Genomic DNA, 27,816 nt, shown 5'->3' on the forward strand with positions numbered 1-27,816 from the left:
ACCTTTAATAATGGAGTCGCCATACAACGCCACTCGCTCATCTTTTGTTAACTCTTTCATGCCATCATGATTTATTTTAATAGTTTTGACCTGCATTCTCTTAATTTCATTCCGCATCCATTTCATTTCTTGCTTCATCCAATCCAATTCACCTTCTGAACCTCGCGACACATTCACTCTATCATTAAATCTTTCTAACTTTCTAACTCTCGACCCTCTCTTCTCACTTTCCCTCTCATTCATCCTTCTTTGTTTCCGTACTTTCGGTCCAACATACGTCCAACTTTCACTGTCATTCTTCTCACTTTCACTCTCACATATCTTTCTTTGTTTCCATACTTTCGGACTAACATGCGTCCAACTTTCTCTATCATTCTTCTCACTTTTACTGTCATTCATCTTTCTTTGGTTCAGTACTTTCGTTCCAACATGCGTCCAACTTTCGCCATCAGTCATTCTTTTTTCGCTATCATTCATTCTTTCGATTTTTTTTACTTGCGGTTTCTGCACGACGCCATTTCTTCTTTCATTCGTTCTCTCAATTTCGTTTCTTTCCGCCTCACTTTCGTCCCTTTTAATATCCGTTACGGTTGTCAAATCGCTCTTTTTCTTTTTTCCTGATTTTTTAACATTTATTCGCCTGTCTTTCTCGCCATTCTCTTTCAAACGTGCACTCACGACACAATCGGTACTAGCACTTTCTGTCATCAACTTCATATTCGCATTCATCAATTCCTCGTTCAACCCCATCTGCTCTAGTTTGACTGTCAACTTATCATGAGGTACTATATCAAAGCTTTTGCAAAATCCGTATATTACTGTGTATCCTTCTCCTCTGTCCAAGGAAGCAGTCACTTTATTGTAATAAGTAAGTAGATTACTAAAACACGAACTCCCTTTAGCAAATCCATGCTGTCCATCAAAGATTATACCATTGTTGTCAACCCAACTCTGGATCCTAGTTCTCACAAGCTTCTCCAACAACTTAACCACAACACCTGACACACAGATAGGCCTATAGTTTGATGCCTTGAGTTCGATCACCTCCTTTATGAAGTGGCACAATCTTGCCCTCCTTCCACTCTTTAGGGACTTGACCGAGTGCAAGACTCGTATTAAAAAAATATGTCAAGGCAGGTGTCAACTCTCTGGCACATTCCTTCAGAATACGCGGTGATATATTATCAAGTCCCACAGCCTTATTTACATCTAGTTTACTCAACTCCCCAAACACCTCTTGCTCACTTACAGTCACTCTCTCCTCCCCATCATCAACTGCTCTTAATCTCTCCATAAAGTCACATTCACAAGATTGAAAGATCTTTATGAACTGCTCATTAAGTATCTCCACCACACATTCTGCAACAGCTGTCTTTATACCATTTCCTCCAATCAATGTCATCCTTCCATAATCATTCTTTCTTTTGTTGGCTACATATCGAAAGAACTCCCTAGGATTCTTTTTAGCTTCATTAGCTAACTGCTGTTCATACCTCTCTTTAGCTACTCTCACCAACCAAGTCACCCTCCTTGCCTAGTCTTTGTAGACCTCATGAAATTGGTTACTTCCACTTCTCTTATGCTGCCTCCACAATGCCCTTTTTCTCTGTATTGCATGCTTAATCTCTTTATTCGTCCATCTCACACCTACCTTATTTAACCTTCTCACCCATGGTATACATTTAGACATTGCGTCTACTAGATATTTTTTGAAAATCCCCCAAGCTGCATTGATCTCTTTTCCAGCTAACTCCTCATTCCATGCTACACCTGCAAGCTGTCTCCTGAGCTCTTCATAATCACCCCCCTTGTAGTTCCACATATACCCTTTTTTCACAGGGGTCCTGCACTGCTGGCAACCACCCAAGTAATCACCTCATGGTCACTTTCACCAGTTGGTGGATGATTTGATACCTCATTGATAATTACATCCTCCGATGAGATGACGAAATCCAAGACCCTTAATCCTCTTGTGCCCTCTGTTACATACTGTCTGAGGTAGTTATCCCTCAAAAACTCAAGAAACTCATTTTCTTTACTTCCGGTTGCTATCTCTTCATTCCAGTCTATATTGCCATAATTAAAATCACCCATAATGATCACCCTTTTCTTATTTGCTTGGCTTATTTGACTATACATTTCACTATCTCCACCATCCACATTACCAGGTCTATAACAACATCCCACCAAGTATTTGATTCTATTCACCTCTATCTCACACCATACTGCCTCAGAACCATTGGCCCCATTTCCCTCTTGCATCTCTACCTTGTATGGACATAACTCTTTCTCTATCATCAATAGCACTCCCCCTCCCTTTTTACCCCTTCTATCCTCACGAAACACATCATACCTTTCCATCTCTATTCCTGTCAGGATGTCATCCTCATCTAACCATGTCTCACTTATTCCGACAATCTCTGGGTGCACAGACGCAATTAGTGCAACCATTTCATCTGCCTTGTTTCTTATACTTCTAGCATTGGTATACAAACACAACAACTCATTTCTGGATCTACAGGTAGTTCTACTGATACCACTCACTCGATGTGATCTCTCCATGCTTGACTGGGGCGATTTCCCTTTCTGCTTCTTCATTTTAGAACCCTTTGCAATTCCATCTGTTTTTTTTTGATCCCTGATCATCCCATTACTTTCCTGCCTACACATGCTCTCACCTCCTCTTGGAGCATCCACCTTTCTCACGCTGTGTATCCCTGTCCACCCTGAGCCTCCCCGTTTCCGTGCCCCTCTTGCACATGTAGTATACTTATGGATTTGAAACCTGGAACCACTTGACCAAAGACTAGAAACCGCAGAGTCCTGAGAAAGATTAGAGGCATGAACAGATGCATCAATGGCAATATCATATTAAAAACGAGGATATTAATAAAGAACTTGTCATTGTCAGCATCCAGGAATGTGTTAGCAGAGCTAATCTTAGGTGGTATGGTCACTTAAACAGAATTCGCGAGGAAAGATTAGCAAAACAAGTGTTCTCTGCCAATTTGGCAAGAAAATGACTCAGAGAATGACCAAGATATAGGTGGATTGATATGGCGAAAAGTGCCTTAGATGATAGAAATATAAGATCTGATAATGTTGGAGTCTTGACAAGTGGTGGACTGATTTGGAGGAAAATTGTAGATAGGAAGTTAGTAATGATGTAAATTTTTCATGTAGTACTATCTGTACACCCCCTTGAGGATACATTGCAGGAATTTGATGATGATGATAGTCAATTGATAATATTATCCATGATCTCAATAAGCAGATTCTATTGTAGTATTCATTATACAGTCAAGCCTCTGTATTTGCGGATTCATGTTGGTAGTCATGAAATTGCAATTCCTCAATCTTGTAATGAGCATCATCCAAGTAGGCTGGCTTGTGAGCTTTGTGTATTGTGTGCCTATGTTAAACTACTTGCACTTAAAATATTACAGGGCTTATGTGAATACCCTTGTGATTCTAAACAAAGCACAACTGGTGACAGATAAAAGCCTAAAAAGGCAAGCAAGTGATGACTTTGAACTAGAAGAAAGTGTAGATTCTAGACATGTGTTGAGAATGGCTCATATACTCAACCATAGGCCACATGTTTAGAATCAGCAAAAGTATCATTGTATATTACCTAAGGAAACAAGAAACTGAGATCAGAGAGGCAGGGAAAACGGTGGCATTCTTACTTCTAAATAAGTGGCTTATGTTCATGATAAAACGTTAAAAATGAACAGTGTACTATTCATTTGGATCCAAGACCAGCCAAAAAACTCGTCTGTGAACATTAATATGATTTCTGCTAAAGTCCTCATTTTTTAAACAGATTTAAGCATCAAACATCCTTTAATATCACTTTCATGGCCAGCAAAGGCTGGTTCCAGAATTCAAGAGTGTTATTGCTCCATATTGTAAAGATTATGGGAAAGTCTGCTTTAGCTGATCATGAGGCTGCAAAAACCTATCCTGCACAACGCAAGAAGCTTATTAAGAAGAAGGAATATAAACCTAAACAGCTTTTCACTGCCTATGAGATGGCATTATTCTGAAGAAGAAGATGCCTCAATGCAGTATATAGTTGTGAACAGAAGAAGACCTCAGGATTCAAGGCAGCACAGAATCAGATTACACTGCAAGTTTGTAGCAATGCAGCATGCCATGTGACCCTTGGCCTAATTTTTCATGTACAGTACCTAAGAGCTCTTACTGAATGTAACAATAATATACTGCCGGTTTACTGGATGTTGAATGCAAAAGCCTTGATGATGAAGAATCTCTTCCTGAACCGGTTCTACCGTTGCTTCATCCCTGAACACCTGGAGGAAAAGGATTTCCATTTAAAGTCTTCCTCATGCTGGACATGCCCCAGGGCACCCAAGTGATGTCAAGACTATGAAAATCTTTAACGCATGATCTAAACAACAAATTACATTCATTTCATTAAAGTTAATTACTATGGTTATTGTGTAATTTGTTGTTTAAAGACTATGCAAATGAAGACGTATAGGTGGGCTTTCTACTCCCTAACACTATATCCCTTATTCATCTGCTCAGCCAGGATCATTGGCCTTTCAGATTTTTGCCCATCACTAGATGCACTTCGTTTAGAACCCAAGCCATGAACAGTGACAACAACCTCAGCATTATTCAGTTTTGGAAAGATTTCACCATGGCTGTCAGTCTCTTCCTAATAAAAATACTCCCTGGAAGACCAGTCTGTAAATGCCTTGGAAGAAACTGTGGCCTGAGTTTGTGCATGACTTCAGTCCGGACAGACTACGAGCCATTAACAGGTGAACAGCACAAGATAACCATCATAAAAATAAAGGAGTTGGCCAGGAGAATAGGGGGAATAGGTTTCAAGAACTTGGAGAATGCAGACAAAGATTTGATGGACATGCAACAATAACACTAATGGATGGTGAACTCTTGGAGCTTGTTTGTTCCAACTCTGAGGATGAGGACAGAGTTAAGGAAGAACCACACCAAGTAGTATGCATGTTGGAACATTGCTAGTTGTTGCTATCACGTTCTGTGTTATATCCTAGGTTTGCTTTCATCAAAAATTTAACTGCCACTGACCTTGGTGTAACATGCGTCATACTACAGAATGTGATAACAACAACTAGCAATGTTCCAACATGCATACAGTAACGAATCTGCCATTTGTATTCTGGTTTTATCAGTTGTATGTTAGAATTGTGAAGTTATCAAAAACATCTAATATGTGTAATTTACTGTTAATAGGCTTTTCCTCCAGTTGTGTAAAACTTTTAGGTACACCAGTTCCCCTGATGATGTAAATTGTATGACTTACAAAACTTGTCGGGTTTTAATTGCTTATTTTTATTAAACTCTTTAATTACGTAATAATGTGGTCTCGATACCAAAAACTTCCCACAGGATGTATTTAAGTTATTTTCAGTACGGTTCTTGTCTGAGGGTTAACTCCTGTTACCAAACTTGCTCTGAAATCATAGGTCTCATACAAGTAAAATCTATATAGACAAATTTGACATGGTTAATTAGTATCATGGCCTTGACAAGAGAGTAGATTTAGCTGGCTTGTGAGTAGGAAAAGACTAAAAAAATATATAATTTGTTTTATTAAATAAAAAATAACTCTGAACAAAATGATATATTAAATTTTAAGAGATTCTAGAATAATATCCATAATATAAATGGCCATTGTAGTAACAAAAATTAATGTAACAAGTTATATTTCTAACGTTGTTTTTACTGTTCTTATTCTTCTTATTTATTAACTTTTGCTTCTTGGAATGGTTATCCCACAAAGGAAATGTCACAAAATGATGATACAACATTGCTATTTGCATTATGGAACTCCTGTTGCTGAATGGGACATATCATTAAAAAGATGGAGGAGATCTTGTTGAGTACGTTTTTTTCATAGGGAGTAAGATTTTACAAAATTTGTCGAGCCCTGAGTATCGAAATAAGAAAAAAAAGTCCAATACAATTACATTGCACAAAGTTTTCTGTGTGTGTACCTGTACATCCTTCAATTCTAACTGCCGACTTACAACTCAAATACAGACAGTATTGCTTGATATAATGCCCCATTTACGCCACATAACTGTAGCGTATTGAATAGCTCCTCTCTTGGCACCTTGTCATATGCCTTTTCCAGATCGACAAAAATTAAATACAGATCTTTGTTATATTCCCATGCTTTCTCGACTATTTGTCATAAAGTGAAGATCTGATCCTGACAGCCTCTATTTGGCCTGAATCCAGCTTGTTCTTCACCAAGCTTTTCTTCCACAATTCTTCTCAACCGTTTCTCAAGTATACTTGCATAGATCTTGCCAGGAACACTCATTAGGGAAATGCCCCTGTAATTCTCACATTGTTTTATTTCCCTTTTTATATATGGGCACTACTAGAGGTCTACTCCAATCATCAGGAATTTGTCCCTCTGTCCAGGCTTTCTGAACTAGCAGTGCAGCCACTAAGACTTTTATACCACCATACTTCAGCATTTCTGGTCGAATATCATCTACTTCAGTTGCCTTTCCACGTTTCAAGCCTTTGATGGCTTTTTCTACTTCAAGTGTGGATATGTATTCCTGACTGTATGCCTGTTGAGTGTTTTTTACCACTGTGCTATCACTGCTTGTTTCATTTAGCAATTTTTCGAAGTAATTACTCCATACTTCAAGGATATCTTTTTCTCCTGTTTTCATGTCACCTTTATCATCTCTAACTCCTTTTACAGTACTCTTTCCTTTATTTCTAAGCTTCTTCAACAACCTCCAGAATATCTTACCACCTTCTTGATATTTATTTTCTATGTTCTTGCCAAAGTCTCCCATGACTTTTGTTCAGCTAGTTTTACACAGTGTTTAGCTTTCTTACATTTGTCTCTGTATTTTCTAAGAGCAAAAGCTGACTTATTTGCCAGGAACTTTTGATATGATTTCTTCTTTTCCTTCACTGTGTCTTTAACTTCCTGTATCCACCATGGAGTCCTGATTTTTCTATCCTTGCAGATAACCTCACCACATGCCTCTCTGGCTGAATCAATGAGGGTTTTCTTCAAGGCTTGCCACTGAATCTCCAAGGTTTGGTTCCTGTTCTCAAACTCTTTAATTTTTTCTTCAATAATCTTTGTGTATGTTAGTCTGCAGTTCACATCTGAGAGCTGCTCAACTTTTATTCGCTTTAAAACTTTCTTACATGTTATTCTTTTCAATATGAAATTCAATTTTATTCTGCTCAAGACTAAATAGTGATCACTTCCAATTTCAAATCCTCTGTACACTCTGGTGTCCTGCACCAGGGAGAAAACATCACTATCAACAATAACATAGTCAATGAGAATGCATTTTTGAAAATTATGGAGACAACTACCGTGTTGTTGTCTCCATACGGTAGTTGTCTCCATAATTTTCAACACGGTAGTTGTCTCCATAATTTTCAAAAATGCATTCGGATCACCGTGCAAGCCTAAAAGGAAGGATAGTCAATGAGACTTTTCTTATTCCTTGCCTCTTCTCTCCATGTGAATTTGTGCAGATTTTTATGTTGGAACATGGTGTTAGTAATAACCAGTCCATGTCCTGAGCAGAAATCCAACAGGTATTTGCCATTATTATTAGCTTTGCTCTTTTGTTAAAATTTTCCCAAAATATTTTTGTATGCCTGACAATCATTTCCTATTCTGCTATTCAGATCCCCAACAAGGACCAACTTTTTATTTTTCATTGTGTCAGTTGCTTTTTCTAAAGCATCAAAAAATTCCTCCACTTCTACCTTAGTAGAACCTTCTGTGGGACAATAGGCACAAATAAGTCTCATTGTCCAGTTCTCCATTCTCATATTTGCCCACATCACTCTACTTGAGACTGCCTGCCATTCAAGAAGATTTCCTCATATTTTGTATATCTGTATTAATGTACATCTGTATTAATATAACAAAATTTATTAACATTCTCTTCTTCCTATTATGGATTTTAGGCCAAGTCATTTTAGGTTCAGGACTCGGTATTTTATTATATCAAAAAAAATCTGCCAAGTATTATTTACATTGTATGTAAACTTGAAGCAAAACAAGTGTTCTGCCAGGAAAAAGACCCAGAGGAAGACTAAGATATAGGTGGATTGATACAGTAAAAAGTGCCTTAGAAGGCAGAAATATAAGACCTGATAATATTGGTGTCTTAACATATAACAGACTGATTTAGAGGAAAATTGTAGATAGAAAGTTAGTAGTGATGTAAATTTTTCATGTAGTACTATCATATCCTGTACACCTCTTGAGGGTATATATCAGGAATTTAATGATGATGTAAACTCGGAACTTTTTTTTTCAAGCCACCTCAAGCCTCTAATAAGTGGGCATTGAAATTCATCTCCCACCCAATGATAATCCATACCCATTACCTGTGTGAGGTGAAAAATGAGAGTTTCAGAAAACAAAAACCTTGCCACCTTAATATGAAATTGACTAACTTATCTTCAATTGAAAAAGCTTACACAAAGATTCCACTCCATTTGACAAGAATCAATCTCATATCTTTCCTAATTAAAGAGTGCAATATCTTATCATTCTTCCAAGTGTGCTATAAAAACATTCAGTAATGTGTAAGCAAAGCTAATTTGAAATGTTATGCCAACAGAATGAGAGAGGAATGATTAGCAAAACAGGTGTTTAATGTGCATCCCTTGGGGATGCTCAAGATGACCACTATTCACCAAGTGATGAAATCTAAGATGCATCACTGTCTATGAAGGCAAAGGCTTTAAGAATGGTTCAGAGCATACAAAGAAGTTTTAGGATATTTTTGCAGCCATTGTGATTAAACAATGATCAGCCTTTATTATAATAGAATTGAGGAAAATGTGTTAGATTAGCTATTTTCTCTGTGTATATAGGTATGTACTCATATTTTGTACATATTTATCTGGCTTACACAAGAAAGGTTGTAAGACAAATTTACTCATCAGTGCTGTGATCAGGTGCCATTAGGATGACCTTAATATAACAGAAGTAAAAAAGTAGAGTTAGTAATCTTAGTAATTTTAGCGACAATTGATTTACTCTAAATGAGAATTGTTTCTACAAATTTATTTTCAGTTTCTAGAATTTATTTTCAGCATATGTTTTGATTTTATATTAATTCATATTTTATTATGAAATAGTTGATTATATTGAATTTTCTGGTTGTATAAGACAGCAGGAACAGCTGCTTATTCGTCTCTCTCATTTGTATTTGGTTGCACTACTAGTGCTCGAAGACAAATGCAATGAGTGACACAAGCTGTTAAAAAAAAGATAAGTGTTAGTAGTAAGGAAAGATATTGTGTTTATTTCATGACAGTACTGGTATTTAAGTTCGTTGTGTGAATCGATGTTTTTTTTTTTGTTTTTTTTTGTATAATCGTGAAGTATTTGTTTAGTATTTAGTTAGGATTTTATGATCTCAATATTATCTCCATGTGTAGCAATTATATTCAACATGGGAGCTGCCAATTTCAATATCAGCCCTAGTCCTCCCCATTTAAAGACTACATTATTCGTAACCTATTTGAAGATTTTGTAGCTTGCTATGTATGCAGTATATATATGTCCCATTGTTTAAGAATGTGGCAGGTGCGAGACAGGAATATGTACGTGTGCATAAATGCATGCAGTGAGAGGTACTGGGAGACACGAGCATCTCGATCTTGGGATTTAGCATCCTCGCTTTGCACCTGCCAAACATTTGCATAAATATTTCCTGATCATCACCAGTCATATTCCCTGGCCTGTAGCAACATCCCACTTGTCGTATAAACATTCATCTCACACTGTTTACTCTCATAGTCATTAGTGTTATCTCCACTGTATTTCTCCACCCTTAGGTGCCACAATTCATCTGTTATCATGAGTAACACTCCACCATCATATTTATACACACTATCCTGCCAAAATATGCTGTATCCTTCAATTTCTATCCCTGTTAGAACATTCTGCTCAGTTAACCAAGTTTCACTGATACCAAAACCTTTGGAGAAACTAAGTCAATCAATGCCACAAACTCATTCCCTTTATTTCTAGTACTCCAAGCATTTGTATACAGAAATACCAGTGCATTGCCAGTCTTCTGATAGCCATTATTACTCCTCTTACTTCACCTGGCTCTGTAATATAGTGTACACCCTCTCATATCTCAAGCCACTGTCTCCACAAGGCCATCTCTGCTACATTCCACCTTTGCAATTTTAGTTTCCTTGCCCCAACAGTCTCTCCAAATGCCTGTGTCTCCTCTCTGCATTCTGGTGAATGTATCTACCTGTATGGGTCGGTTTTCTGTAAATAGAGAAAGCCATGGATCCATCAGGCTGGTATGTAATCAGAGTGTCTAGAAAAAGGAGACTGTTGTTGTTTTCTTTTTCCAAGGTGAACTGGATTCTGGGGTGTTGATTGTTTAAGTGTGTTAGAAAGTTGTGGAGTGTGTCTAAGCCATGGACCAAATAGCAAACACATCATCCACGTATGGTAGTCAGACAGTGGGTTTTTGTTGGGCTGAATTTAAGGCTCTATCTTCAAAAGTTTCCAAATAGAGGTTTGCCAGGGGTGGAGAGAGTGGAAAACCCATGGCTGTACTTCTGTTTGTAGAAATTTTCCCTGCCAAACGAAATAGCCCGAGTTCATGGTGAACTGAAATATGGCTGAGATATTATTATTATTATTATTATTATTATTATTATTATTATTATTAAAACAAGACCTCATGGAGTCAAAGACTCATCTAGGAGGTCCTTTTATCTTACACACACATCTCATCATACCGTGTCTTAAACACATTCAAACTACTTGCAGACACCACGCTCTCAGGCAGGGCATTCCAATCACTCACAACTCTGCACGAAAAAAACCTGCCTCTCACTCCCTTACTCACACCCTCCTTATACAGTTTCCAGGGATGACCTCTGGTTCTCCCCTGATCTCCCACTATTCTCTGTAGAACTTCTCCACCATTGATCCTATAACAACCCCTTACCAACTTGTAGGTCTCTATCATATCTCCCCTCTTCCTTCTCTCCACGAGACTCTGCAAATTACATCTTTTCAATCTTTCCTCATACTCAACATTCCAGAGGTCAGAAACCACCTTAGTCATTCGCCTTTGGACCCTTTCCAACATCTCTTCATCCTTCTGAAAACCCGGTGACCAAATCTGGGCACAATAGTCCAAATGTGGCCTAATCAAAGCCTTATACATTGGAACAAGTATCTCCCTATATATGAGAATGTTCTAATATATGAGAAGGAAGTTTGGTTTGGATGAGATCTAAGGTATCTTTAAGTGGGACATTCACATTTTATTCACAAATGTCCTACTCAAAGATTCCTTGCATCTTCTTATATCTTCCACTCTCCCTCTTCCTTTTTATCTCTCTATTCCTTGCTTCCACACACACTCAATTTTCTGCATTTTCTCTCATCCACTGTCTCTCATTCTCTCGCCTTTCTCCCTTGCTCTCTGAGACTTTGCTTCTACATGCTTTCAACTTTCTGCAATTTCTACTCTCCCCCTGTCTCTGTCATTCTCTCTCTCCCTCCCTTGCTATCTGGTACTGTTCTCGTACACCTACTCTCATTCTTCTCACACTAGCAAATCTCTCCATCCTCTTAATATCTTCATTCACCCTCCTCAACTCTGTCTTAATTCCTTCAATCTGCATTCTTAGCAGTTCTATTTCTCTCTCTCCACACACATCCTGCTTTTCATTTACATTCATACACACGCATGCATGCAATCATGTCCATTGGACAAACCATTTCCATCTACTACATCACCCAGGATTAAATTCATGCATACATCATTCTCTCCACCCTCCAACACACTACTGGTATCCACAAATTGAATTTCACCCATTTCCGAAGTGCTTTCTCCGCTGCTGCTAAATCCTGAGATCAAGATAGTTATGTCTCCCAACACCTTTTGCCTACATTTGATGCACACATACACATTTCCATCCTACACCCATGGCCCCCCCCACAAGGGTGGGGCCGACAGGGCTCTATCCTGGGGGCCCATCATGTCGGGTCAGCCAGTTAAGTGAGACTAACAAAAGACGAAAAGGAACTTTATAAAATATGAATGAATATGTGCCGAGAGGGACTACTAGCTTTTGCAATCGTTTCCAACCCATTATCCATCATTTCAGATTTATGGTTACTCTTCTGAACTTCCCATTCGAAAGGATTTATTTTAATTTTCAGTTTTCGTTTGCCCGTCTCACTTTCTTTTTCAACACTGAACACAATTAAAGGCCTGAAAAAATATTTCAGATCTTATAAAGGTATGCTAATGACAATGTTTTGGCACAAAATATTAGCAAATATTGACAATAAGAACATTCTAGTCAGTCAAGTTTGTGCCTGCAAGTGTTGCAAGGCACTTGCAGGCTGACTCTGCACGTAGTGCAAGTCCAAGGCAACTCGTGGTAAAGGTAGAATAAGCTCTGATCACTATTCTTAATATTTACCCTTAATGCAAAGCACATCTCCTGGCGGAGATCTATGATGTTATGTATTAAAGGCAAGGGGCCACTACCCAGACCAGTTTCGACCTTTATTGAGGTCTCATCAGTGGGAGCCAGGCTAAGAAATACTAAGTTTTAAGTAATACAGAGTTTATAAATATTTTACCAACACAAGTTACCATAAGGTGCTTTGGCCTTATTAAATAAAAATCTCAGGATGAGAGATAGCTGTAGAAAATTTTTTACCTTGGGTATAATATATGTTAAAGATACCAAGTTATTTTAAATATAAACCTGGTACTTGCACTATGTGCAGGGTCAGCTAAACTTGCAACATTTGCAGGCGCAAACTTGACTGACTTGTCTGTTTGCTTACTTGGGAAATGGAGTAAAAATAAGAACATTATTATATAAAGTAAAGGAATATCTCTTGAGGTCGAGTCTGCACTTATAAGAGAATTAGTGCAAGAGATACAACACTTACGTATGACTCGTGGGAACGTGTTGTCCAAGAAGCAAAAGTAGTTGCTGAAGCAATCAATGTGCAACCTCAATTTTGCAAAAATCGAGAAACTACTGTAGAACCTGAACAAGATTTCAAAAGTTTCGTAATTTACCCAGTATTGGATTTTATTATGAATGATTTAAAAACAGGGTTTGAGGCAGCAGATAATATATGTGAATTATTCTCACCTATTTTAAATGTCCACAACTTGAACGATGGTCAACTTATTGCAAAAGCAGCAAAACTTGTGAAAATGATCTCAGAAGAGTTACTGAATGAAATTCTTCACCTTAAAAGTATTCATAAGATAGTTTTGGCACAGAAACAAGTCTGGTGAGACTTCTGAACCCAAATTATGACAAAAACCTGCAAGGTATATTTGCCAATATCTGCCTCACCATTAAACCATTTTGCACAATACCGGTTACTGTTTCTTCAGCTCAGAGATCATTCAGCAGACTGGCCAATTCATTGAAAACATGACCAAGAAGCACAAGTAGCCAAGAATGACTTAATCACCTAGCAATTTTGTGCATCGAAAATGATTTGGCTAAGCGAGTTGATTTTACTGACATTATTGATAAATTTGCGTCGACGAAAGCTAGAAAATATACTTTGAAGTAATTTTGAATATTATTATTAGTTTGTATTATGTAGATGTTGGTAGTTTTTTAAATAAATATCACTTTTGTGTTATCATTTAAACTAATTGATCCTAACCCATGGAGACTGTATAGCAATGCGTTGTCCTTAACCTGAGCGACAGGTAGGGCGGCCTGAAATCCTGGCCTTTGGACCCGCTTCAGGATGTGGAGGCCATGCCCACACCTGCCACATTTTTAAACAGAAGCATTGCATGCATACTAAAGGCATAGCAACAAAATCATCAACTATGATACGAATAACATAGCCTTTAAATGGTGAGAGACTACTTGAATTGCTATAACTGGCAGTCACTATGTTGAATACAATCAGTACAACTGGATACAATACTGAGACAATAAAATCCTAACAAAATATCACACAAACATAAACATTCAAAAAATTGTCAAATTGAATAGTACAAATTTAAAATCCAGTATTGACAACAAAATAAGCACATATCTTTCCTTGCTACTAATATATATCTTTTTTTTTTTTTTTAACAGCTCGCAACGCACATTATCTCTGTCTTCGTGTTTACCTTCATCTTTCCATTATTATACTATGCATTCTGTGTAGTATAAATAATAGTAATTTACATCATATCTGTCATTCCTTAAACCTTGTTTAAATGCGTGTGGATAGGCTTATGTGTTCGTCAGACATGTTATGATAGGTTTCACGGTATAGAAAGAACACAGATGGTTAAGAAAATAACTAATTTATTAACTTAAAGGCTAATATTTCGCTGGTCTTATATCCAGCATCTTCAGAGCACACAACACAAAGTTTGTTACAAAGGCAAGACAACCACAATCCGGTGTAACAGTGGGGACAGTATAAGTGATTGCAGCGTGCAACACAAGACTAAAGTCCTAATATGGCGCCATCTAGGTTATAAAAAAAAAAAAAAAAAAAAAAAAAAATTCAAAGTTTTGAAATAGTAGTCCAAGTGATAAAAAATAAAAGTAATAAATATTAATTTGGTCTTAGGATGACTGTCTCCCAAATCTTTGGTAGATTTATACAGCCATACTTATTAAGGTTTGGGGTATGTTTCAAGGCTTCTGTTGATTCCAGGAATAACCTCTCTGACTTGTAGAAGCTTCTGTGCATTACTTTTGTTTCTTTCCAATTGATCCTGTGTGCAGGGGTATCCAGAGCATGGTCTGCCAGACCCGACTTACCATAGCGAAAGTGTCGGATATATTTTTTGTGTTCACTGAGGCGGATGTCGTACGTAAGGCACGACAATACGGTAAGTGGAAAGTAAAGAAATGTGGACATCCGCCTCAGTGAACACAAAAAATATATCCGACACTTTTGCTATGGTAAGTCGGGTCTGGCAGACCATGCTCTGGATACCCCTGCACACAGGATCAATTGGAAAGAAACAAAAGTAATGCACAGAAGCTTCAGAGAGGTTATTCCTGGAATCAACAGAAGCCTTGAAATATACCCCAAACCTTAACAAGTATGGCTGTATAAATCTACCAGAGATTTGGGAGACAGTCATCCTAAGACCAAATTAATATTTATTACTTTTATTTTTTATCACTTGGACTACTATTTCAAAACTTTGATTTTTTTTTTTTTTTTTTTTTTTTTTTATAACCTAGATGGCGCCATATTAGGACTTTAGTCTTGTGTTGCACGCTGCAATCACTTATACTGTCCCCACTGTTACACCGGATTGTGGTTGTCTTGCCTTTGTAACAAACTTTGTGTTGTGTGCTCTGAAGATGCTGGATATAAGACCAGCGAAATATTAGCCTTTAAGTTAATAAATTAGTTATTTTCTTAACCATCTGTGTTCTTTCTATACTGTGAAACCTATCATAACTTGTTTAAATGATCTTTGTTGTAAGACTAGTCAAGGATACAGGGATTATAATGGTTATATTTCTACACAAGATGAAACTGAATGTCATGCTGAGTTAAAAAAAAAAATAAGATAAGATTTAAACAGGATCAGAGTTGAATATCTTTCAGATGAAAGCAGCAGACTCATTCAATTTTTTCTTCAAGTGCAGTAATAATTTCACAAAAAAAAATTTTGAAAAAAAAAAGTTCTTAGAAACTGGATGACAAATTCTGAACAAAACACTCATAAATTAGTTAAGAAAATATTTGAGAATGTTGCCATAAAAATAGAAAAATTCAAGATGTTAAAGAAGCAGTCTAGAAAAAGAAGAAATGATATATCTCAGTGTGGTTGAATAGGTATGTTACTGGATAGTAGTTTTCATTGTTAAATGAATTGTTCATTCAAGATTGCTCGGGGGGGAGTGAATGCAGTGAAATGGATACCCTACTTGGTAGTAGTTTTTATTGTTAATTTAGTTCTTCATTGAAGTATTGAGGAAAGATATTTTGTGAAAGTACTGACAGATTAAGAGTTCTTCCTTGATTCCAGTGAGTGTTGTGTTCATAGCTGGTAGAGCGATTTTTCTGGTTAATTCCACATCTACAGAATAGAGGATCTGTTTAGTAGGCTAGAGAATCACTGAAGCTGGTCTGTTTTAATTTTAGGAAACAAGTCCCATTTAGCTGTATGAGACAAAACAACAGTTTGATATCGGATTGCATGCACATAAGTACACTACTCGTTAATGTCTGAAAGGAATGAACCTCTAGCCTTCTTCATGATGGTGAATAGGAGCTTGTAACTGTTCTCCTTGAATCATTAAGCAGGAATTGTATGTGAACACATCATAAGTATATGTGATTATGTCTATTTCTACTTGTATGTGACCACACATTATAAACTTGTGTGCATATAATGTCTCTGTTTGTATCAGCCACTTCTTTTATTGATTGAATGATTTAGTGAAGTCTTTGGACCAGTGCTTGGATAGTCACTGTGTTCTGGCAGCATATTAGATGGATGACTAGCTTGATCATTTATAGAAGTAAGTCATAATAACCTTCTATAAGGTTGAACCTGGTGAAAGATCATTGGAGGAGAGATTTTTGGTGTTGCTTTCATGATGCTGGAGAAATTTTTAAATATAGACATCCTGATTATCCAGTCATGTCAGTAAATTAACTTTTCTGGATAATTCCTATAAATCTGCAAAATGACAAAAAACAAAAAAAAAGGTAATATGTGACATTAATTCATGTATATTAAAAATTTAGAAATAAAATGTATACATTATTTATTTATAAAAAAAAAGAAGCAGAAATGGGTGGTTGCTTTTTTCCATCATTAATGAAAAAAAGTTAACCATCTACATTCATCTAACAGAAATAGTAACCATCAAGACTCCTTTAACATATAGTAAAAGATTTCAATTTAATTTTGAAAGTGATTATTATCATTTCTATTGGCCTTGTTCCTCAGTTTAATGAGTACAGTCTGAAGTTAGTTAAAAATTTCATAGAATATTTGTGTCATGTCTGCCTACCCGTTATTACAGATGTGGCAGGAGTATTAGTGTTCATAAGTAGAATGAAAGCAATATAAATGGAACAATTTATATCAATTTACAACAATTTATTATTATTATTATTATTCAGGCCTCCATGGAGTCAAAAGATTCATTGTGGGTGGCCCTTCCTAAGAACAAAGTCTATCAAGACTCATCGAGGGGAAGTTCCCCCCCCCCCTAAGAAACACAAAGTCTATCATACCACTCTTTAAACTCATTGACCATTCTTGCTCCCACCACTCCATCAGGCAATGCATTCCACAGTTCAACCACCCTCCACGCAAAGAAACCACACCTTACCCTCTTGCTCACAGTTTCTTTTCGTAACTTCCAGGGATGGCCTCTTGTCATCACTCCTTCCTGCTGTTCAACCAAGCGAAAGAACTCCCCAGTGTCAACCCTGTAACCACCTCTCAACAGTTTAAAAGTCTCAATCATATCACCTCTCCTTCTTCTATCCACCAAACTCTGCAGTCCACATTCTCTCAGCCGATCCTCATAACTATCCTTGTACAGTCCTGAAACCATCTTTGTCATCCGTCTTTGTATCCTTTCCACAGTTAATTTATCCCCTTCAAATCCTGGGGACCAAATCTGAGAACAATAGTCCAAGTGTGGTCTGATCAGAGACTTATACAACGGAATGATAGCCCTCTTATCTCTGCGGGTCAGTGTCCTTCTCATAATTGCAGCAATCCTCTGTGTTACCTTCACCACCTTTGCAATATGTCCCCTAAACTTCAGGTTTCTATCAATCATCAACCCCAGATCTCTTGTCTCTCCCTACTTCCTCCAGTATAACTCCTCCCATAGAGTATGCAGCATCCCATCGATGTTTCCTAAACCTCAAGACCTTACATTTTGCTGCATTAAACTGACACCCCCATTCATTTGCCCATCTATCTAGCTTATTTAAATCCTCTTGCAGAGATACTGAGAATGAGGATAATACAGAGATAAGTATAAAGTCAACAATGAATAGTGTGATTGAGAGTGAGTGCAGCAGAAGTAAGACTAATGATCAATGTATTTGACTGTGCAAATGAGAGGAAGATAAAAGCAGAGTACTTGGAGGGAGAATTAGAAGTGAGAAAGGAAGTGAAGCACTTGAACATGTCAAGGAGAGTTAGAAAGGAAGTCATGCAATGTGAATAGAAGTGCAAGAAAGGCGACATGGGAGTTGAGAGAAGGACAGAGTAGAAGAGAAAGTGGTAGTGCAAGTAAGACATGATTTTGGAAGGAGAGGGTTTGCCTAGTGTATTAACAGAGTATTTGTACCTTTACCATGAAGAGAGAGAGATCAAAATGTAGAATGAGATAATGTTAATACAAAGAGGATTTGAGAGCAGTGCTACAGCTTGTTTGGTGGAAAATTGAGAAGGGCAGGATAATGGGAATATTGCCTTGATGTAGTATTGAAGTGTTGAGGTGGAGAAGTGTGAAAAGCAATGATGTGTTAATGTTTAGAATAAGAGGTTGAAACATGAGTGGCTGGAATGCATTTGATAATAAGAAAGAGTTGTATACACACACACATATGGGTTACATTTGAACAGGTATGGATATAGAGAGAAATAGATAACTTCAGTATCATTTGGATCATTTCACATATCAAAAGTTTTGCAACAATAATATTTGCAAAATAAATTAAAACATTGTTTATGCCCATGATTTGTGACATATCCATATAGACACTATGATTACTGTTATGCGTGTGCATTCATGTGATATATCAATCCCACCTACAAGATATAAATCTATAGTACATTACTACCATAGGTTGACTGATGATTAGATAATTCAGTAACATAGCTCTGAAATAGCTTTTCCAAGTCATTTCAAGATTCACTGTGATTACTGTTTTACCATTTTAAAACTTTCAGTGATTCATGCCTCATCTTTACATTTTTGAAAAAATAATATAGCAACCATCATTTATTATTACCCTTTTTTTTATTACTTCTATTATATTTATGGATATTATAAAATGGAGAAAACTGCTCCAAGCTGCTATTTTAAGTTGTTTGAATCCATTTTTTTTCTTCCTGTCAGTGATTATTTAGACCATTTGGCAGAAGAGGTAAATGAGAAATTGCAGCAGGCAGGACAGTTAACAATTGGTGAATTAACCAAGCAGTATGACTTGCCAGGAGATTTTCTAGAAGAGGTAAGTCAGCAACATATGTAGATATTGTTTTAAATATGCTTGATTTAATCTGTTTTAAGCAAAATGGCCATCAAGTTCCAATCCTGAGAAGCAGGAGAAAAGTGTGATACCAAGAATCCAATAGAGCAGCGTTTCTCAACCTTTCTAAGCCCAAGGACCAGTAAATTGCCTAAAACAATTCTACTGACCACTAAGTGATACGACCAGGGCAGCACTTTTTTTGGCGTTTAACCTTCAAAACGGCTAGGACGTCTATAGACGTCCAGCTAAATATGGATATGTTTCAGCCCACCTGTTGAAAGAACCTGGATAAGAAGTGCAATTTGACTGTCATGTCCATTAGAAAGTGTGATAAACCCTCACACTGAAGAGAACGGTTAATCGGATTATCTCGCGTTCATAGCTGCAGTTGCCTATAACAAGAAACGCACTTCCTTGTTCCATGCTGGGTGACTGGATTTTAGTTATATAGGATAGAATAAAATAGAGAAATTATTTATATTTTTGTTTTCTCTTTTTATTGTACAATACAATTTTAATGTCCAGACAAAATAAAGATCTTGTATAATTTCTTCACTTAAATATTACCTTACCTTGGAGAACCAATTTAATTATTTATTTTTTTGCGCTAATTTTTTTCTAATCGCTTACTAGTCAAAAGATTTTTCTTTGTTCTCGAAGAAGTTAATTCACGATAATTATTTGAAATATTCTTTTTAAAAAAAGAAAAGAAAACGGGCTGCCGACGTTCCAGTTTATATTATTTTTATTTTTGTACAAAACCATTGAAATTGAATAATACTTCTCAGATTTCCTTTAGGACATGCTGGAGCAACTTTGCTTTATAGAGAATAACATGAAATTCTTTAATCAAATTACTAAATTTTTTCTTCATGTTGTATAGTCATTTACTGTTCTTTTACTTTCACTATCTTGGTTTCCTTGTATAATTGGTCATTATACAAGGTCATTATACAGTGCCGCTAGCGTCGCCGTAGCACGTGGCGGTGAATTTGAGCTGTGCAGAATCGGTGAATTTTTAATCGGTGAATAGTCCGCTTTTTTCCCCGTTTTTCTACTTTTTTGAGTGCTAAATTGTTTCTCTGAATACGAGTGTACTTCAGTGGTTATTTTTTGGAAGTTAGTTGCTGTCGCGATATAATATATTTTGGTACCGTCGGAATCGAACACGTAACGGTGGAAGACAAAACGAAGCTAAGTTACTGTATTTAGTTATATTTCATTTTATTTAATTATATTTAGTACTTAAATGTTCTGATGTTTGTACTTTTTTTTCCTCTTATTTATTAATTGAATAATTATTAAAGATTACGCTACTCGGCAGTAAGGAATGATAATGGATTCAGCAGCAGTCGCAAGTGGCGTAACGCCAAGTCCTCCACCATTTAAGAACTCAGTTATTAGCAATATCATAAGGGACTTTGTGGCATGCAGTACTTGCGGCATGTATGCGTCTCGGGAATTACATATGTGGCTTGTTAAAGAGAGTGGAGAGCGTATGTGCGCAAAATGCAGGCAGTTGGAGGGAATAAGTACATTAGATATATCGATATCCGACTTTGTTGCTCCAGGAACGGGGAATGAATGTAGGAAGACAAGTAGTATGATAGGAGAGAATGAGAAAATAATAGTTGATAGTGTGGAAGGTGTGAGTGACTGTGGAAGTTTAGGAGATGGTTTTGTTTGGGAGAGTGAATTTAGATTAAGAGTGACTGACCTGCAGAGGGAGATAGATGAGTTGAAAGAGGAGGTGGAATGTCTTGTGAATGAGAGCAGAAGTATGAAAGATAAGATTAGGAGAATGGAAGAGATAAATGCAAGGCAAATCAGAGTAGGAGAGAGAGAGAATTTAGGGAGTATGAGTGAGAGGTATGGGGGTGCTAGAAGAGGAGAGAATGGAAACAGTAGAAGAGAGGGAATGAGAGAGAGGTATGGGAATGCTAGCAGACGAGACGATGGAAACAGTAGGAGAGACAGAATGAGAGAGAGATATGGAAGTGCTAGAAGAGGAGAGAATGGAAACGGTAGGAGAGATGGAATGAGAGAGAGGTATGGGAATGCTAGAAGAGGAGAGAATGGAAACAGTAGAAGAGAGAGGTATGGGAATGAAAGAAGAGGAGAGAATGGAAACAATAGGAGCGAGGGAATGGTAAGAGGTATAATGTATGGCGACTCAATGATCCGTGGTGTTCAAGATAGGATGCGTGAGGAGTGTTTGCCAGGAGGAACAATAGAAAGGGTGGCTATGGCAATTAAGAGAGGTGAAAGGGTGGATGAGATGATTGTGATGGTAGGAACGAATGACTTGAGTGGTAATGTAAGTCGGGCAGCGAGAGATATGAGATTTTTGCTTGAGACTGTATGGAAGAAGACAGAGAGAGGAAAAATAGTGTGCGTGTTGCCTAGGTATGATAATGATGAGCTGAGCAGAAGAGCGGTGATATTGAATGGCATAATAGCGAGAATGTGTGACAAGAGAGGACTGGTATATGTGGATGCTTGGAGTGCGTTTGAGGAAAGAGAGGAGTTGTATGCGAGAGACCGTTTACATTTGAATGAGGAAGGATGTAGGCATCTGGAGAGATTGCTGTTCTGAACGAGTCAGTGTGTCCCAGGGAGGATGATAGCAGGGGTGGCCTCTTGTGGGAATGGATACTTGGGAGAAGGGAGACAATGTCAGGTAACACTGAGCCCAGTGGAGTCTAGAAGGGATAATGCTGGGTATAGAAACAATGGCATTTATATGCGGTATACTAATGCCAGGAGTATCCGGAATAAGGGAGAGGAAATGGTGGTGCAGATAGCATCAGCCTGGCCAAAAATTATTGCGATCACTGAGACGTGGTTGACAGAAGGAGATATAACAACAGGAATAGAAGTCGCCGGGTATAGCATTTTTCGTCAGGATAGAAGGGGAAAGCGTGGTGGTGGGGTACTGCTTATGATAAGTGATGACCTATGTCCTCTAAGAGTGGAGAATTTGGAAGGAAGTGAGACAAATGATTTTGAGAGCGTATGGTGTGAGGTAGGCAAGACAGGATATTTAGTGGGGTGTTGCTACAGACCCAGGAGCACAGAGGATGGGGACCAGGAGATGTTTAGACAGCTAAGTTTGGCAAGTGCAAGAAGAATGATTGTTATGGGAGATTTTAACTTCAGTAGTATAAATTGGAGAGAGGAAGATGCATGTAGCAATAGGGGAATGGAATTTCTAGAATTCTTGAGGGACAAATGTCTTAGGCAACATGTAACAGAGGGAACAAGAGGTTCAAAAATTTTGGATTTGGTTATAGCATCAGAAGAGTTGATAATAACTGAGTTGACGTCTCTCCCACCAGTTGGAGAGAGTGACCATATGGTGTTGACTTGGAAAATGAATAGACATGCAGGAGTATCAAAGAGACGGGAACTTATGTGGAATTATAAGGCAGGTGATTATAATAGTCTTAGACGTCAACTTCGGGAAGTTTCATGGAGGGAGGAATTGGAAGGCCGGGATATCACCAGTGCGTGGGAAATTGTGAAAGAATATTTGTTATCAGCAATGGTAAGTTGTATACCACGAGTGAAGAAGAGGACGCAATTTGGAGTAAAGTGGATGACAAACAATATTAAACAGGAATTGCATGCGAAAAAGAGGCTATGGAAGAGATATAAGGAGACAGGTGAAGAGATGCATGAGGAATATAAGACACAGGCCAGAAGAGTGACTAGTGTGGTAAGGAAAGCGAAACTGGAATATGAGAGGAGATTGGCCCTAAGATCCAAAGAAAATCCTAGGGAATTTTTTAGCTATGTGGCCAGTAGGAGGAGAAATGACTGTTGAAGAATGATATTGTGGGATAAAAATGGGAATAGAGTGACTGATGCAGAGGACATAGTGGAATTGTTCAATGAACACTTTATTGGAGTATTTCATCCTAGAGGAGTCAGTTTTAATGCTAGAGGGATAGGACTGGTACGAGGTCTGGAGGTACAGGAGGAGAGTGTGTTTCAGATACTGAGTACTCTGGATGTCAGTAAAGCTGTGGGACTGGATGGTATTTCGCCACGAGTTTTGAGAGAATGTGCTAGGGAATTGACAGTACCTTTAACGTGGCTTTTCACTGAAAGTCTGGCTTTGGCAAAGTTGCCCAGGGAATGGAAGGAAGGTAAGATAGTGCCATTGAATAAGGGTGGTAACAGACTGGAAGTGTCTAATTATAGGCCAGTCTGTGTGTCATCAGTAGTTAAGATCTTGGAGAAAGTAGTGAGGGACCGTGTACAGCATTGGGCAGATGAGGGTAATGTTATCTGTGAGAATCAACATGGATTTGTGAAAGGACGCTCTTGTTTTAGCAATATGCTAGCCTTTTATAATAAAGTTACAAGAACATTAGTGAGGGAAAGGCATATACTGCAATTTTCTTAGACTTGGCAAAGGCATTTGATAGGGTGCCACATGATAAGCTGATATTTAAGTTGCACCACATGGGTCTGGATGTCAGATTGGTCAACTGGATTCAGGATTGGCTGTCTGATAGGTATCAGAGAGTTGTGTATGGTGGAGCAGTTTTCAGGAGGCAGACCTTTATATCAATGACATAGCCAGTGGATTGCAGGGGGATATTCAGTTGTTTGTGGATGATGCGAAGCTGGGAAGGATTATTAGTAATAGTGCAGATGTGGTAGCCCTGCAAGAGGATTTAAATAAGCTAGATAGATGGGCAAATGAATGGGGGTGTCAGTTTAATGCAGCAAAATGTAAGGTCTTGAGGTTTGGGAAACATCGATGGGATGCTGCATACTCTATGGGAGGAGTTATACTGGAGGAAGTAGGGGAGACAAGAGATCTGGGGTTGATGATTGATAGAAACCTGAAGTTTAGGGGACATATTGCAAAGGTGGTGAAGGTAACACAGAGGATTGCTGCTATTATGAGAAGGACACTGACCTGCAGAGATAAGAGGGTTATCATTCCGTTGTATAAGTCTCTGATCAGATCACACTTGGACTATTGTTCTCAGATTTGGTCCCCAGGATTTGAAGGGGATAAATTAACTGTGGAAAGGATACAAAGACGGATGACAAAGATGGTTTCAGGATTGTACAAGGATAGTTATGAGGATCGGCTGAGAGAATGTGTACTGCAGAGTTTGGTGGATAGAAGAAGGAGAGGTGATATGATTGAGACTTTTAAACTGTTGAGAGGTGGTTACAGGGTTGACACTGGGGAGTTCTTTCGCTTGGTTGATCAGCGGGAAGGAGTGATGACAAGAGGCCATCCCTGGAAGTTACGAAAGGAAACTGTGAGCAAGAGGGTAAGGAGTGGTTTCTTTGTGTGGAGGGTGGTTGAGCCGTGGAATGCATTGCCTGATGGAGTGGTGGGAGCGAGAACGGTCAGTGAGTTTAAAGAGTGGTATGATAGACTTTGTGTTTCTCAGCGGGGGACCTCCCCTCAGTAGTGAGTCTTGACAGACTTTATGTCTTAGGAAGGACCTCCCTCGATGAGTCTTTTGACCCCTTGGAGGCCTGAATAATAATAATAATAATAATAATAATAATTACAAAATGAAATTAACAGTTATGATTTAAATTTATATTTTCTGCATAATTCAGATATTTTATTCTCCAATTTTTAAAGTAAGTGATACATTTGGTTATTTTTATCATTCAAAATATGTATATCAAATGTGAAATTTCATTTCCTTTTACAATAGAATTGAACTTTATTTCGCCTCTGATAGTTTAAACCCCCCCCCCATTGCATTACTATCACACACCCGAAAACGGTTATGAAACATAGGTACAATTTTTATTTAATTCATTATTTTTCTCTAGTAATTGTTCCACATAACTTTAATTTTTCGATACTGAAACCATGTGGTGATTATTACAAATTAGCAAATTATAAATCAGAAAATATACATATTATTTCCTGATTATTATAAATCAGGAAATTGTGATATTCGGATATAGGCAAAATTAATATTTAAAATCACTGTCATCCTTCAAATGCAATATTAGAATAAAAAAGTGGAAAACCAAACAAGAAATTTCTGCCTGTAAAATATTCAGATATTGCTTGAGGCTCTTTAGTGTGCTGCATGTTCTATTGTTCTGTTTCTCAGTGGGGGTTAGTATCTCCATTAGCTTTGAGCTTGGCAGAAAAGAATATTTAGTAAGTATATTCAAGACACAATTCATTTACAAGATGGCAAGCAGCAGCAGTAGCAGTGACACTCATGGTAAGAAAAGAAAACTTCGTGGGATGCAGAAAAGTTGGAGCCTTTGCCTTTCGAGCAGCTCTTGTTCTACCGATGAGGAGAGAAATCTTTCTAGCTCTGAAGATAGCGATTCTGCCTGTACTTTAGATATGTCTTCGTGCAAAAAATGGGTGATTGCCACTGAACGTACACCAGCTTGTCCACGGTTTCCCTTCATAGGTAAGCCAGGAATTACTGAAGACTTTGACTCCAGTAATATTTTAAGCTCTTTCCGTCTATTTTTAGATGATGATATTCTTTCCTTCATAGTGGAACAGACTAACCTTTATGCTTGCCAACAACATCAGCAAGTTAAGTACAGTCCGCATTCTCGCAGTAAACTTTGGAGCCCAATAGATATCAACATGCTCCTTACATTTATAGTACTCTTGATTGTGCAAGGTATCGTGAAAAAGCCTGCTCTCGAAATGTATTGGTCTACAGACTGGATTCTGAACATGCCAATGTTTCATGATGTTATGACTGAAAAACAATTCAGTCTCATCATGAAGTATTTGCATTTTCAGAATAATGAGGAATACGATCAGGCAACACATCCTTGCCCAGTCTTCAACAAAATTTATGATTTTCTGATGAAAATCCGTCAGAAATGTAGATCACTCTACATTCCTGAGAGAGACTCGAGTATTGGTGAAAGCCTTATGCCATTCAAAGGTAGACTAAAATGTAAGCAGTATATTCCCAAAAAGAAAGCAAAGAATGGAGTAAAATTTTTTATGCTTTGCGAATCGGAAAGTGGATAGCTTTGGGATTTCAAACCTTATATGGGAAAGCAAACTGTAATCGAGCATGATAAATATTCGGATCTCCCCTTGTCGATGCATGCAGTAATGCAGTTACTAGACCCTTTACTAGGAAAAGGTTACTGCATTACAATGGATAATTACTATATATGTGTCTTGAACTCGCTGATTTGCTTTTACAGCATTGTACAGATAGTTATGGTACTGTAAATGCAAAAAGGCGAGATATGCCTCCAGATCTGGCTTCAGGAAAGCTATCGAAGGGGGAAATCCGAGCTTATCAGCGAGCGGAAAGTCTTTGCACTACGTTGGAAAGACAAAAAAGATGTTTTTCTGCTGTCTTCCCTGCACAATCCATCAACGGAATCCGTGGAGAAGCATGGTTTGAAGAAAGAAAAACCCATTGCTGTGTGTGCATACAACGACACTATGGGTGGAGTCGACAGGCAGCTATCATTCTACTCTGTAATGAGGAAACAGCATAAAAAATATTACAAAAAAAGTGTTTGGACATGTATTGGATTTTGTTATTTGGAACAGTTTCCTCCTGCACAAGAAAAAATGTTTGTCTACCATAACATATCTAGAATACAGAATAGAAATTGCGAAAGCATTGCTGCATGCACATGCGCCTTCTTCAGCCATCTGAGGAAAAAGCATAAAAAGAGGAAATCCTGCCAGACATCTGAGGTTGAACGCTGCTAACTCCAACCATTATCCCGAAAATCTACCACCAACGGCTAATAAAAAAAAACCTGCACGCAAATGTTATGTATGTAATAAAAAAATATCAGAAAGGAAACAAAAATCTGGTGCCCTGAGTGTAAAACTACTTTGTGTGTTTACCCTTGCTTCAAGGTGTTCCACACTGTTCAAGAATTTTAAATTCTGAACAGCATGAAATAAAAAATGTTTGTTTTGAAGGCCATCAAAACAGTCCTTTTCAGGACTACAAATATTGATAGAGGGATACCTGAATGAACTGTTTCCTTTTCATCTTGAAGGCTAATTTTAAGTTCTTTTTATGACACAGAATGATATTTTCGAAGGAATAAAATATGAGGAACTGGAATACTGTTTTCAGTTCCAGAGGAACTGGAAAGAGTATTCCAGGTAAAGTATTTCACCAAAAGAATAAAAAATAATGAAATAAAATCTACCCTATATATATATATATAATGATAAGCCTTTTTATGTCATGTTTTTCGAAACGTTTTGAAACTCAGGGGCTACCTTGAGTGTCGAGTCATCAGAATTCATAGGCGGAACCCCCTTTCGAGTTATCAATTGAAGGAGAAATGGCCTACCAGACCGGAACACGGGGGGTTGGGCATAGCCCTCCCTAGTTAATAAATGAAATATATAAATAATAACGGGAACATTTTCACCTTGCCAACACTCAACATTGATGTGATATGTGTTCCAAATTTCTTGTTTCGGAGATATATATATATATAACAAAGTTTGTAATAAAAATTTCTGCTACAATGAAGTTTTGACATAATCAACAATATTATTACTACCTTATTTCTGTTTCTCA

The 27,816-nt window shown here is 37.7% G+C and overlaps 1 protein-coding gene across 1 annotated transcript in view; it reads left to right on the plus strand.

The window, feature by feature from the left end:
* Ufl1 (UFM1 specific ligase 1) overlaps positions 1-27,816 on the plus strand; it is a 430,347-nt gene that overhangs the window by 101,875 nt on the left and 300,656 nt on the right. The window contains exon 4 of the mRNA XM_090408990.1: positions 19,132-19,246. Coding sequence (XP_090265116.1) covers positions 19,132-19,246 — 115 coding nt within the window. The remainder of the gene's footprint in view (positions 1-19,131; positions 19,247-27,816) is intronic.

Source organism: Typopeltis vanoorti, chromosome 19 (genome assembly GCF_054136105.1).
Source record: "Typopeltis vanoorti isolate ZY-2024b chromosome 19, IOZ_Tvanoo_1.0, whole genome shotgun sequence".
Classification (NCBI taxonomy): Eukaryota; Metazoa; Arthropoda; class Arachnida; order Uropygi; family Thelyphonidae; genus Typopeltis; species Typopeltis vanoorti.